This window comes from Toxotes jaculatrix, chromosome 3, assembly GCF_017976425.1.
Source record: "Toxotes jaculatrix isolate fToxJac2 chromosome 3, fToxJac2.pri, whole genome shotgun sequence".
Taxonomy (NCBI): Eukaryota; Metazoa; Chordata; class Actinopteri; family Toxotidae; genus Toxotes; species Toxotes jaculatrix.
In genome coordinates this window covers 18,359,374-18,374,078 of record NC_054396.1, presented here as the reverse complement: position 1 = coordinate 18,374,078, position 14,705 = coordinate 18,359,374, and the positions used below count along the sequence as shown (strand labels likewise).

Below are 14,705 nucleotides of genomic sequence, written 5' to 3'. Positions count from 1 at the left end.
ATATATATATATATAACAAAAAAAAAACAGTGCCCACTTGAACTTCAGAAATTACACGTTATTTCCAATTAGTTATTAACTCAAATGACTTCTGTTACAGTCTGTGATATATTGCAGAACTCCATATTTTTTGCCTAAGGGCTGTAACAAATGATTATTTCCTTCATCAATTAATCTGCGAAGTCTGTTTTTGATTAATCAGTTAGTCTATAAGAAATTCAAGAAAATAGAAATGATCTACACAAGTTCTCAGAGCTCAAGTTCATCGCTACATATTGGCTGTTTCATTCAACCAACAAAAAGAAAGAAAGAAAGAAAGAAAGAAATGAATAAATAAATAAATAAATAATTTCAAACAATCAAAACAGATGTAAATGCAGATGTTGAAATTAAAAATGTTTTAAAATTGTTAATGTTTTTTAGGGCTGTAACAACTATTAGATTATTTTCAGAAGACCTTATCATTTGTACAAGGCCCAAAGTCACTTTGTGAGTTATAAGTTTGAATTTATATTTTACAGCAAAAGAAACAGTCCAGTGTCATTTAAAAATAAGAGCAAAAAATTTATTTCTTAATTACAAGATGCGTCTTTGTTGTGGTCTTAAGAGGCTTTTAGGTTTTACTGTATGTATTATGTTTTAGGTCATGACAATGACTAGGTAACAAAATTATTGTTTTTGTTTGTTGTGTTGTATGTTTTTTTTTTCCTTTAGTTGGACCTTGTTAACACAAACTCAACTTTTAGTTTACCACAGGGCAGTTGCTTGGCAAGTAGTTATTACACGCCCCCCCCCCCGGCCACCTCTGTGACCATGGCCGTTGCTCCTGAGCAAGGCACCGATCTACCAGGTTTAATTATAGGGGAGTTGGACTTGGAGGGAGAGCTTTCATATTAGTTTATCTTCTGTAATGAGCTGCTCAGCCAGAACCAGGTCTGACTCATCTTGATATGTAAATACAATGGTGACGTTGAAATCAAATCCCCTCACTAGTTATGATGGTTCAGTGCCATTGGTCAGATTCAGTGCGCGGACAGCGAGGCCGTAGACTGATATGTCGAGTCTACTGGCTGATGGCTGACGTTTGTGTTGCTGTGGGATCGAATGGGCAACAGGGCTCAGTTCAGCACCAGCCAGGCCCATCTGCTTGTCACCTGGCCTTGGCACGCAGGAGACTGGGTAATGACAGGGAAAGAATGGCATCAGTGGGCAGAAGCTGAGAGGTAATTACTGACTGGAATCCATGCAGAAACAACACATCTGGATCCATGAGTCAAAATGTGGAGAATTATACACTGATACCGGCCTCAATTCGTGATTTTTATCTGTCAGAACCGTAGGACTGCATATCAGCCCGGAGACTAAAAATCCTTGACTCCATCCCGCTCTCTCTGATCCTGATGTTCTGGGCTCAGAGGCACAGAGAAAATTCAATTGTACTTCAGGCAATGGAAAGGGAAAGAAAGAGAGCGCTGCTGATACACCAAGACAATCATCAGGGAAGATCAGCCATGGTAGCACTATAGCTTCAGTGCTGAGTGACGCTGTTCTGGCTCATGTGTTACTTTTCTCTACTCCATCACTGCTCACACATTCCTCTTAAACCCCATTACTGCTGATCAATGCTGCCTCTTTCACAGTTAGAGAGAAATGATCTGCTTGAAAGTGATATTTTCTCAGCAGATTTTAGGGCTAAAGTTTACACAGTCTACCATTGTGAGATTTTACATCGTGAGATGACCCATAATGACTGAGTAATAGAAGTCTGCATTGCCGTATAATTAACATTTAGCCCCTTCAAAATAACTTGAAATCCCATTAAAGGACCATTCTCCTCTATGAGAAATAGACTGACCAGAGAAGTTAATGAAATCCTGCAGTTGGTCTGCAGGCATCAACCATCACCAAATGACCCTCCTTCAATCTCCAGACAGGGGTGTCTCCGTCCATGAGCCTGAGGGAATGGAGACGTGGGCCACATTCTGACTGAGTTTCTGTCCTGCATCGATGATCGCTTTCACAAACCCCATCCGCTCGAAAGAAAGAAGCCGCTCCACTGTGTGGAGTCTCAGATCTCTCCTCCTCTCCCTCTCACTCCCTCAAATTAAGATTTCAGTAATTAAATTGATAAAAGTCATGCATGCCAATATGCCTCATGGTTCCAGACCTGATTTCATACGCCACACAGTTGTGGAGAGCTGCAGAAGTTCTACCTTTGATGTGGCATTCTTTATTATTGAAAATAATTGGATTCTCCCTCCCCCTCTCTCCCTCACACATACACACATTTTGCCCATGTTCACTCTGGGCATGCTCAGTTAATCGACCTCTTGCGAGGCAGTGCTGGTGCCGAGTCCCTGCTCCATCTGGGGGTTTCCAGGCAGCTTTTCAGCAGAGTGGGGGCCCAGGTTGTGTCTGCAAAACGGATTTGAGCTGCCCAGGCAGTGTGTTGAGGGACGTCGCTTCAGCACGGGTCAGGGGTCATTCTGCAGGTTGGAGTGGCGCCTGCCAGTGAGTGGGAGCGCTTAGACTTGTGGGAGCAGTGGCGAAGCCTACCGGGGCTCCATTGCTCTACCTCCATATCAGCTTGGCCGAGCATAAGAAAAGAGCCTCTCTGGCCCACAGGCAGCTGGCTTCTCTCCACACTCAGTGGAACGGCTGATAATCAGCAGAAAGAGACCCCTGATGATTACTGTGCCTCTCCCTAAGACGGCTGCTAACTGCTTTCCTGCTCACTCCTCAGAATGTCAAACTAGTACTCACATGTGAACCCCCCACCCCACGCTTCCCATTCCCAGTGTGCCATAGAAAAGCCTATAATGTCCATCAATGTCAGCTCTCTTTGTATCAGTGGTAAATGTGGATTTAATTGCTACTGGAACAGAGTGAGGGAATTTTGATTTTCCTCTGTATATCATCCTCTATCAACTGTGTACAGATGTTACGTGTGAGTCTCTTCCAGGACACAAGTTGCCTGACCTTGCTAGTTTAGTCCCGTCTCTGCCTTGTGGGTCTGCGTTGTGCCTTGGCTGACGCGCATCCAGAAGAGCCCTATTTCAGGAGTTTCTTTGCAGTGGAAGCATAATGGTGTTAAACAGCTTGTGCCACCCGCCCCCCGACAAAGAGACCGCCAGAGTAAATAATGTGTTTGACGCCCAAGTGATGAGTCATCAGAACATCAGCTATCTTACTTTACTGACAGCACTTAGCTCAGCACAGGCTCTCCACAGCACGGGTCAACACCACTCAGGCTGCTCCTTGACAAGTTTATGTAAATTTCAAGTAACTAAATATAAAGCGTATTAGACTGTATGAGTCACCATAGCGCGACTGCCAAAACATTCTGTTTTATTAAGTTATTTTTGCTCGTTTTAAATCATGTGTTTTTCTTTTGAATTCTTATGAGTGGCTACTTCTATTTCTTGAAACAACTATCAGTATACTAGACAGTCATTTAAGGCATTAAGGATGCAGTAGATCACTTCACTGCAACACACTGACATTTGATTTGGTAAAACCTATTTTATCATGTCGATTTGTGTTGGGAACAGAATGTGCCGACCTATTGGCAGATTTTTAAAGACAGCGCAACTTTTAATCGCCATTAAGTGATTTGTGAATTTAATTAAACTCAACCTGGAATACGCATCAACAAGAAACCAACTAATTCAAGCAGTTCTAAAATAAAGTATTTAGCATGGTGGTAACATGTGAATATCAAAAGCATTTGTAAACACATAATGCAAAAATATCATTGGGTAATAGATACTAATTAAAAATTGTATGAAGTCTTTGTTGATATACAGCATTTTGATTTCTATACCTCTTAGACTGAGTTTGTTGCTTGTTTGTTGCTTGCCAGGCTGTTTTTACAGTAATGGCTTGTGTGCTTTGGAGGTGGTACAGTCCAGTGCCGGCCTTTGCCATGAATGTATTATTATACACTTAGACTATAAACTAGCAATTACTTTGGCTTATGCAGTAATTATTTAGAGTAGGCATTGTTATTCAGACCAGAAGAGTATCTCTGGTGAAGTCAGCCGACGGTAGCTGTTGCCAGCATTGAAGTATATAGCACAACTTATTAACTCTTCTAAGCGCATAAGCCTTTTCTGTATTCTGAGCTTAAGTGGGCTCAGCCATGGTCGCTTCATATCATCATGGCTCAGCTCATTGTGAGTTTAGCTTCTTTCTTAAGTGCAATCCACAAAGATTATGGGAACAAATTAAAGCTCATTCTTTGTGTCTTTTGTACAGGTATATCCAAGGTGCATCGTCTCCAAAGGACATGGTCATCATTGTGGATGTGTGAGTATCTCACTGCCCCCTCTTTCCACATTTCCCCCTGGTGTCAGCATGTGTCTCCTTCAAAGGGCACTAGTGCCACCTGTTGGCATGAGAAAGGCCTAAAGTCAGAGGAAGACGACTGCTCCTCTTCCACTTGCCAAACATACAGATGCAACTTTGAATGCATGTCCAAAAATGGCAAAATTTCGTCAGAAGACAAAACTATTTCTGCTGGACGAAACCAGACCCTGATAACTGTGAAAAAGGGGCATGAACAGAAAAAGATATATTCATACATGGACCCAATATTCAGACCGGTCTTCCTATAACCGAGGCTATAAGTTCTTTGTTGCTTCTTTTCTGCAGGAGTGGAAGTGTCAGCGGACTCACTCTGAAGCTCATGAAAACTTCCGTTGTGGAGATGCTGGACACTCTATCAGATGATGACTATGTGAATGTGGCCAGGGTAAGTGGAAGTTTGTAGCTCATGATTTGCAATTAATCCTACAAATCACTCCTGAAAACAACGATAACACAAATATTTGTTGTGTTCATTAAGCAGGTGGTAATCAAGCAGGGAGTCAGTAAACGGCACAGTGTGCTCATACTGCTCCCAGTTGTTTGCTTGCAGTGGAAACACTGCACTTCCCTCATTACAGTGTATTTGCTCTTCCTGCATCACCGTTGTCCATGTGGGATTTCGCCCCGTCTGTCTCTTTCACTCTCTGCTGAGCTTTCTATTACTAATGTTTAGGGGAATATTAATGTTATCCTATATTGCAGGACAGATAACGCACACACGCGTCCACATGCTTGGTGTGGTGACTCTGTTTGGAGACTTCCTTCAGTAATCCTTCATAATCCATTGCTCTTAGTCACTGTATGCCTCTAAATCCCAGCTCTAAGAGCAAGAAATGAGCATGGTAATCTGGGTGGGAACGCATCTGATTTTCACCCCTATAAAGAGTGAGGGCTTACAAAAGCTTGCTGTGAATTATTTGCAAACACAAAAAACATTAATAACTTAAAATTAACTGAAAATAATCATCAGACACCATATCTTGAGTTTGTATGCTTCAGTACACTTCTTTATGACAAACTGTGGTCTCAATTCTGTAATGGCAATATAATTAGTTATAATAATACAGAATTTATTTCAAAGCACTTTTTTTATTTTTATTATTATTATTAGTTGTAACTCAGCTCGTTTTCTTTCCTAATCCTGTTTCACAGCTGCTGTATACCACAACCAACTACAAGCGATTACGATACTAAGAAGTAACAGAATGATGGTTATTGAATATGTGGATGTGAACACTTTTGTGTCTTCAGCTTCTATGTCTGCTAATTTAAATATGAGACATGAGACAAACAACCCATGAGAAATGTCAGCTTTTTGCACACATAACGTTTTATATCAATCTGGCCTGAAAATGTCAGTAGATTTTGAAGTTGACCTTCAAGAAGAAACAACATTTGAAACCAGCTGTTACAGACATTGCTGCTAATATTGTAATCACGCATAGACACTGCACACAAGAAGAAATATGCACTGCGCATGCACGCAAACATGCTCACACACACACACACACACTTTTAGGCTAATTTGGTGGATGAGATGAGACAGATGATATTACCTTGGCTGGGTTTCTGTTCAGCGCTTTGCACTGGCGTTTCAGGTGCACCTGTTCTTTGTGTGGAAAGTTGTAATTACCAGTGTTTACTGCCAGCCAGAGAGTAGCAGGGCAGCTTACATCTGCATACACCCACGTCTGCATCCAGCCGCTGTGAACTATGCACACATATGATAGAGAAAAAACAAAGAAATTCACATTCTTACAACAGTTGGATACAAACTTCAGTTTCGTAAATCTGAGGGTGTTTTTGTCTGGAAAAACTAGCACACATATATGGCATTCTCATCTGTGTCTTTGTGTTTCTCCCTCTAGTTCAATGAGAAGGCCGACACTGTTGTTCCTTGCTTCAAGACTTTGGTCCAAGCCAACGTTCGTAACAAGAAGATCTTCAAGGAAGCCGTCATGCATATGCAAGCCAAAGGAACCACAGATTACAAGTCTGGCTTCACATTCGCCTTTGAACAGCTTCTCAATGTAAGAGCCAACAAGCCTTTCAGGCCAGGGCAACGCGAGGGTGAATGTTTGTCTGTGGCTGACAAATTGTGCGCTTCCAGAAAGTCTTAGATAGCACGCTGGAACTATGTACTGTAGCTTGAGTACATTCTGCCACAGTTACTGTCTAATCCAATTAATAAAACTGAATTTACAATGATAAAACAGTGCTGACAGTGAGGGGTTCAGGTTTGTATAAGAGATTTCCAGAGTTCTGTCATTGTCAAAGATTAGTCTGATTATAACTGCTGTGGCGATGGAGTGACGCTAGCGTTTGCAGCAGCCAGCACAGTGGTGAGGTCTGTCAGCAGCAGGCGTCCACGTGCTCTCAACACAGGTGCTGCCTCAGCTCCGTATGCTGCTGTGTATTTTAGGAGGCTGCCACCCTAATGGGCTCTGATGGGATGATTGATGAGCGCAGCCCAGAGGAGATCAGCCACAGACACTTTATATTCCTCTGGTGGGGTTGCAGGCATAGAGCCAAATGCCGGCTGTACCCCCCCCCCCCCCCCCCCCCCCCCGCCCACTTCCCTTTGCCAGCAGAATGAGAAATAAAAAGGCCCCTTTAATCGCTGTCTGTGGCAGACTCACTTCCATGATTGGTGGCAGAAACACAATAAAAATATGTAATTGTAGCAATATTATTTATCTTTATTAGAATCTTGTCAGATTGACATGCCGCTGGCCTGCATATCAATGGCAGCTGCTGTGCAGACAGGCGGGGGTGGGGATGGTGTTGTATCAAAGCTGAATGCTAAAAACTGGTGCCTGCTATGAGCATATAGTGCTGAAATGCTTGTGAAAGTGCTTCTGACACAATCAAATTTAACGCTAGAATAATGTTGTATTCTTCAAATGAAATCCTAAAATTATGATAATATGAGGAAGCGCGTGCCTACCAACCGGAAAATTCGTAAATGTAGATGAAAAGCCAAGAATGAGAGCTAAGAGCGGATTAGATGGATCCATTGCACCAAAATGTAGACAAAAAAAGAATAAGAAAAGAAAAAATAATAATATTCCGACAAAAGAATGGTATTTTTACCTCAATAGGGAGGTGTATACATTCCCGGAATAAATCCCTGCCTTTGATCTGGTGATTGTATGATGTATGAGTGGACTACTCTAAAACACAAAATATGTCATTTAATTTTGAAGTGAAAGGAAATACATTACACCCTCTCTATGCTACACCTGAAAAATTCCAGGCTAACTGTCAGTATTAAATGAAAACACAATCTATAAAGTATACATACTCACCCACATCTGTAAACACAAGGAACAATACAGTATTTCGTCATTGAGGTGTTTGCTAAGTTTAAAGAAAAGATTTTTTACACGTTAGCAAGTAAAACTTTACATCATTTCGGACTTACAGGACTAGACATTAGTGGAAGATGCGGCATTGAAAGCAGAGAAAAAGTGGATAAAACTGATAGCAGTACCATTGCATCTATCCCATCTTTTAAGTTTTTGCTTTTTTTTTTTTTTTTTTTTTTAGCTAAAAGGCTTCAGAAGCTGTAATCGTAATCACCATAACAACTGAAAATATAGTGTACATTTTGATTTATTTGCTGTTTGAGATCTGTCCCATAGTAAGTTTAAATAAGGAGTCAGAGAGACAGTTGATTGATCAAGAATGGTCAGATCAATATGCAATGTAGGAAAGCTCCTGTTCTTCAAGCATAAATGATCCTTTAACACTTTTATCTTATAGGGTCTTTCTTGATGGAGTGTAAAAATACCTTTAATCCAACCACCATATAAACATTTATAAAGGTTTATAACACGCTATAATGTAGTCATAAGCATATATAAGTACATTTTAATTACTTTGAGTTTATTAATGTACAGTATTTGTCAACAATTATGACGTCTATGAAGATTTATATTATGACAACTGTCATCATCATCCGCTTATACACCAGCCTCTATTTATGGAGGAGCTGTAGCTGTTGACTTGCCCTTTGTATCTTTGGCATATTTACAGCAGTACCACACTGTTTTGATGGATGTTTTAGCCTGACCACCTTCCCCTTTTTAGTCTTGCATTTTCCCTAACCTGTCTCCCTTCTCCTTTCCCTCTCATTTCTCCTCTCTCCTCCCTCTTCTGTCTTTGTGTGCCACAGGAGAGCAGTGCCCCGAGGGCCAACTGCAATAAGATGATAATGATGTTTACAGATGGCGGGGAGGATCGTGCACAGGAAATCTTTGAGAAGTACAACTGGCCCAACAAAACAGTGAGTCTGTCCCCATAAGGCTGTTATCTATTCATCTACTCGCTCTGCCAGCCCAAGAGATCATGCATGTCCAGAAACTGTCTTAGCAGGCCCTTTTTCTCTCCCCGTCTCCCACCGTTTTCTGCTGACATTGTCTCATTATAGCACAGGCAGTTGTGTTAGTTAGGCTGTCAGACATGCCAAGCACTCCAATCTGTGCACATAACATCCACTCCAAGCTTTCTTCACTTCCACTTTGGCTGTTCTGATTCAGGCTCTTTCCTCTTGTGATTCATCTCTTTAGTTTTCGACTCTGTCCCCCCCCCCCCCCCTCTCTCGGTCTGTTTCTCTTTCCCTCTCTCTTCTTCTGTCTCTTTTGATGTTTTGCTGCTGGTGTTAACAGCTCTGACCTGCTGACTAATTAGCCACTTTATCATCAGAGCCTATAAAATTACAGCCAGTAGATACTGAGTTTGTGTCTTTGTTCCCATCTTGTTGTCACTCCCACCCCTCCTTTCCCCCATTTCACAGCCCCACCAATATTTATTCTGATATCCATTACTATCGAGTTCCCTCATGACGGCTGCTGTCATACATGAATAATCTGCAGTTTGACAACTCTCTCACTGTAGTCTTGTGTTGGAGACACTTTTGTGAGTTGCCTGGGAGGCTAATCTAATCATAGTCAAGATTTGTGCGTCATAGTTGTCGCATGACAGTGAGCTTATTGCCATCCAGAAGTAGGTTTGTGGGGTATAGTTTTGTTTTAGTAGCTGTCTATGCAGGAACTTTGGTTTTCGGCTGTTTTAATTCTACCTGTATTATTTTAGCATTTCCTTCAAATCACTTGTCTCTTCTGTCCTCTCTGTCTCTCTGCATTTGTCTCTATCTCCATCCAGGTTCGTGTGTTCACCTTCTCTGTAGGCCAACATAATTATGATGTCACCCCTTTGCAATGGATCGCTTGTGCCAATAAAGGTAAGTAGATAAGATGTTTCTACTGAAGCGCATTTGTATGTCAAATGTATAAGAAAGAAGAGAAGGAGAAGTGATTTCATAGATGGACACTTTTGTGTATCATGCTTCGTATCAATTGGATGTTCTTGTGTGTGACATTAAAGGAGCCACCAGGAAGAATGTATTTGTAGAACATTCTTATATTTGTCTGTTCAAAGTCTGAATGTGAAATGTATGCACATTATATTATATATGTCGTTTGTCCATGACATTTACACTGTTAACAACCCCACAATCCAAGACGTCATATTTTACAGATGCAAAAACTGAAGTTGAACAACACTACACCTTTCATTGACAATGCAAAATGATGCTTAATAATAAGCGTCCGAAATCTCAATTTATTGCTCACGATATAGACTAAAGTGTTGCATTTATGTTACATAGGGATCAGTGTGTGAACAAGGGAAGGACTTTGAAAACAGCCCCAGTCTAGCTATTCTTAAGTAGAAAATACAAAGCCTTATCAGTCTTTAAAAAAGAACTATAAAACATAAAAATTAACTATAGAACAATTGATTTTTATGATTTTTATTGCAACCGTGCAGGTGTGGTCTTCTTATTGCTTTGAAGAGTGTAATTTATAATGAGAAATAAATTAATCTATCAGTTTTCTGTGTCCCATTATCCTGTATAAGTATAGATGTACACCAGGACACTGTGCCCTCGCTGTTGGGTGTGGTTACGTGTGAAGCAGAGCAAACTTCTGATCACTTCCAGGTCAACAGGCTTTCAACCGGAAAATGAAATAAAATATTTAAACCCGCCTGCACAATTACAAAACACATCATCACCAAGATTTATCCAGGTGTCTGTCTTATTGCACATGATGGTCAAATCAATATTTTATTCATCTAAAGCCACTACAGTTCCTAAAATAACTCAACAAGCAGGCCAACCTTCCCCTGACAGACAGTCTGACAGCCCATATGACTCAGCGGCTCTTCCTGTTAGCTACATTGTCTGCATGAATCTCATCTTGACTCAGCTCATTTTTGCCCGAACTAACTCAGACTGTTGTGGCTGTGCTCAGTTTTTGAACACTTGTTATTTTTTAGTCCAGAACCCTCCTCTCTTCCTCTGTTTCATGTATTATTGTTTCTCAGTGTTGCGGTTTATCTGAAGCTGCTGCTTTATGAGGCCTTTTTCTGTCCGTATGAAGCCTCGGCTAACTGCTGCTGTTGATTAGCTTATTGCCACTGGAGCCAAGTGCTTCAGAAGTATCTCCCCAGAAGTTGTTATTAATTAGCAGGAGGAGTCTGGTAGCAGGATGATTACTGTGCCATCTCCCTGTCAGGCTGGGGAAAGTCCAGGATTACGCCTCTGTGCCAACATGCTCTCTGCTGTTCACAACTGTAGTGATTACCACGGTACTAAAGTCTATGCCAACATAAGACAATGGTGTTGACACACCAGCCTCAATGGACCTGTCCTCTCATATCTTCAGTACTTATTACTCTTTGGTATCTCACTCCAGCAGAGCCAGCTCCCTGACACTTCAACAGGCCCTAACCCTTCACCCGTGGCATACACACATTTGACAAACTGCAGAAACACATACACACACAAGCACAAACACCTACAACTAGGGCAGTTGGAGATGCTAGCTGTTGTCTCACTTGAGCTGCGAGCCCATCTTAAGAAGAAAGTAACCTCTCTGTGACTCTGAGGAGAATGAAACCATTTATCCATGCTCTCAGTGTAACAAAATCTAAAACAGAAAGTAGAGTTATCTTCAAAAAAAAAAAAAAAGAAATAGGTGAAATGGGGGATAAAAGCACCAAATATGATCTACCGTTGGTGATCCTAATACTTCCACAAAAGTGGTGTTTTTAATCCAAAGCTGGGAAAGATTTTTTGCATAAATTGAAGATGGCCATCCGCAATAGAAGTAAAATCCTCAAACATATCAATTATACCGTGAAATTAGTTATACAAGCTTATTGGGTATAACTTATGAGTTTATATGTTGTCTCAAACAAGTCTTGATAAGAAAACCATATGAATAGAAAGTAGCTCAGGCTGGTCTTCACAAGAGTAAAAGGTATACTCATACTTACCACAGCATGTTTTGACAGTTACTTTACACAGAAACCACTAAACCACCATTTAGAGCTTACCCACATCTAGTTAAAAAAGCTTGACATAATCAAAATTGTCAAACTCAACTCATATAATAAAATATATTTTATACCCTAGTTGGTTGGACCACACCAGAAATCCAAATGTTTCTCTTGTATGACTTCAGAAATCCAAGGAAAACTGACCTCTAATAGTTCTAAGACATTATGTAAATGAAAGTCACAAAGAAAATAGGTTATCGATTAAAATCATAATTGCCCCTCACGCAGCTGGTCTCTGTTGTTGACCTGCACAGCACAGACGAGATCCACATTCTACATTCTTACTCTTTAGTTACAGACTATATTTTCCTCTCTTCACCTCTCGCCGAGCTTTGCCCTACAACCAGATGCCACCTCTCTGGCACACAGCCAAAATCACCGGGACAAAACGGCTGCTCTGAAGAAAACTATAACAAATAGCTGCACCCTGTGACTGCGTGTGCAGAGACGTGTGCGCGTATGAACATGTGTGTATAATGTCTGCTTTCTCACTTGTGCAAAGGAACAAGACAGAGAAGGCAAATCTCGATACAGCCCACTGTGGCAAAGTGCATAATGTATCAAAATAATGAGAGTCATCTCTGCCTTTTAACATTCTGGGGCTGCTGTCTCCATTTCACGGCTCTTTGTATAAACACTCATGGCTTTAATAACTTGGGGAGCAGCGTGGTTATTGACCCAGTCGGTCACTCTCCTCCATTCCTAATCAGCGGCAGCAGTGCCTGGGGCTCAGCAGTCCCAAAGAACCTCCACATTTACATCCTACAGCACAACCACGAGTGTGGAGAGGTCAGTGGCCACAAGCTTTACCATGCCTGCGTGGCTCAGCATCATCAGCTGGAAATGATGGCAAAACATGTACCTAATAACACTGAAGAGATTAGACTCCAATCTGCAAATGGATCATTTTTGTACTCACTGTGACTGCTTAACTCTTGAAAATGTAAAGCTCAGAGACAGAACATAACACAGGCATGCACCATGAAGCAGGCTGGATGCAAGCTCTGTTGGACTAGTGTATTGATTCTCTCCTCTTAATCTTCAGGTTACTACTTTGAAATTCCATCCATTGGAGCCATCAGAATCAACACCCAGGTAAGGAGTATGGAGCATGCACAAGCTATAGAATACACCTTTACGAATCCACATAAACGTCAGTTTGAAGCAATAAGTTATTCCACTATTCCGTCATGCTTGCTTTGATGACAATTACACACATTATAGATATCTTTAAGTATACCTTAACGAAAGGACAGAAGATGGCACAGCTGGATGAGTAAAGAAAGCAAGTGACAGAGGTGGAGATGGAGTGATAATACACATGGTTGTGGTCTTTCTATGAGAATGTTGTTTGGAAGCTCTGATCTAAAGACTTTCAGATCTCTTTCTCCTTTGCTATCTCTTTCTTTCTCTCTGTCTCTCAGACACACACACAGATACATACACACTCACTCACTCACTCCTCTGGTTTTTCACACACCCAGGGCCCTTCCACCCCCTCCACGCTTGCTTGAGGCACTACGAGCTTCTAGAGGCCCTTGGGATAACCTCATTCCAGCTGTAGAAATTGACTCAGTTGCTGGGAGGTGGGGGAGCTACTACGCAGCCACCCCCCTCCTCCCACTCACCCTCTATGCCCACCCCACCCCCCCACCTCCCCCAGCCCCTGTGAGCGATCAGGCCCCAGAATAGACTGTCAGCTGTTCCATTAACTCTGGCATATTTATATTCTGAGAACTGCCACTTACTCTAATAGGTTTTCTGAAGGTGGGTGACTACAGCTCTCAGTATAGGCCCAGAAGACACATTGGGGCCTTATGTTATTTAACCGTACTCTGCCCTTCAACATCACACACTCATCACATAGTCTCACTTGAGTAAGATGACAACATTCAAATAACGAATGGACTGCAGATGGCAAAAATATTATGATTCATATTGTCCTGAGTCATTCGGTTATGTGGGAAGAGTGGAATAGTTTTGAAAATAAATGGCACTATATTTTGTGATTTTGCATGGTTACCTGTGACGGAAAATTTTTTGTGACTTCTTTCATCCATTCTGGCTTCTTTGTATAGTGTCTCAGTGGAGCAACAGTGACAGGACCAGGCATTAGTTAGGATGTTTTGTCTTTACAGGGAATGTACTGATGAGTTTACTCTCTGTAGCCGTAGTTGTCACAGTACCCAGGGAGACAATAGCATTTAATCAATGCGCAGGGATGCTGCTGGAGTCTATATGGCTCGGGTTCCTTTGGACCACACATCTCCGGTTGCTGACTTTTTATGTTTCCTAGATTGTTCTAGCCAGGCGGAAAATTTCCCCTATATCCCGTGAAAAGGTCTGGCTGTCATTGTCCTGATGGAATATCTCCCTGTGGCGCGTTAAACCGGACTTTTATTGAGCTAATAATAGAATAGGTTACGCCTGTCAGCACCTCACTGTTCAGGCGATGAAAAACAAACGGTCAAAAGCATAATACTGAAATCGCTGTGTGCTCATTCAGGGCACCTCTTTTGTGTATTGAGAATAGATACATAAAGGGTGGTGGCAAGGGTCAGAAATCTGCAATAGAATTTCCCTTTTCACTGCAAATTGGGTGTTGTCATTTAAAAACCGCAAATATTTTTTTTTAATTAACGAGCTGCTATTTTTGCGGATCTGTTTTTACATTTGAATGTATTTTGTTGATACATGCATATAGACATTTGGTGTTATAACTGTTGAATCGTATACTGAGGAGGAATTTGTACATTTGTAAATGTTGGCAGAAGTAAGTTTGATTAGAGAACAATTTATTTGTCTGTGGTCGTTACAACATTAAGACTCATGGTGTAATCGTCTTGTCCCCGGAAGGCAATTTTTTTTTTCTCCAAACTGTGTTGTTGATCCGAATGTCGTGAGGTCACTCACTCAGTAATTTTACCAAT

The 14,705-nt window shown here is 41.4% G+C and overlaps 1 protein-coding gene across 1 annotated transcript in view; it reads left to right on the top strand.

Annotated features, from left to right (window-relative positions):
- The window catches only part of cacna2d2a (calcium channel, voltage-dependent, alpha 2/delta subunit 2a), a 145,755-nt gene that overhangs the window by 112,948 nt on the left and 18,102 nt on the right, over positions 1-14,705 (top strand). The window contains exons 8-13 of the mRNA XM_041032974.1: positions 4,258-4,308; positions 4,654-4,753; positions 6,237-6,398; positions 8,546-8,656; positions 9,535-9,613; positions 12,821-12,870. Of these exons, the coding sequence (XP_040888908.1) occupies positions 4,258-4,308; positions 4,654-4,753; positions 6,237-6,398; positions 8,546-8,656; positions 9,535-9,613; positions 12,821-12,870 (553 nt within the window). The remainder of the gene's footprint in view (positions 1-4,257; positions 4,309-4,653; positions 4,754-6,236; positions 6,399-8,545; positions 8,657-9,534; positions 9,614-12,820; positions 12,871-14,705) is intronic.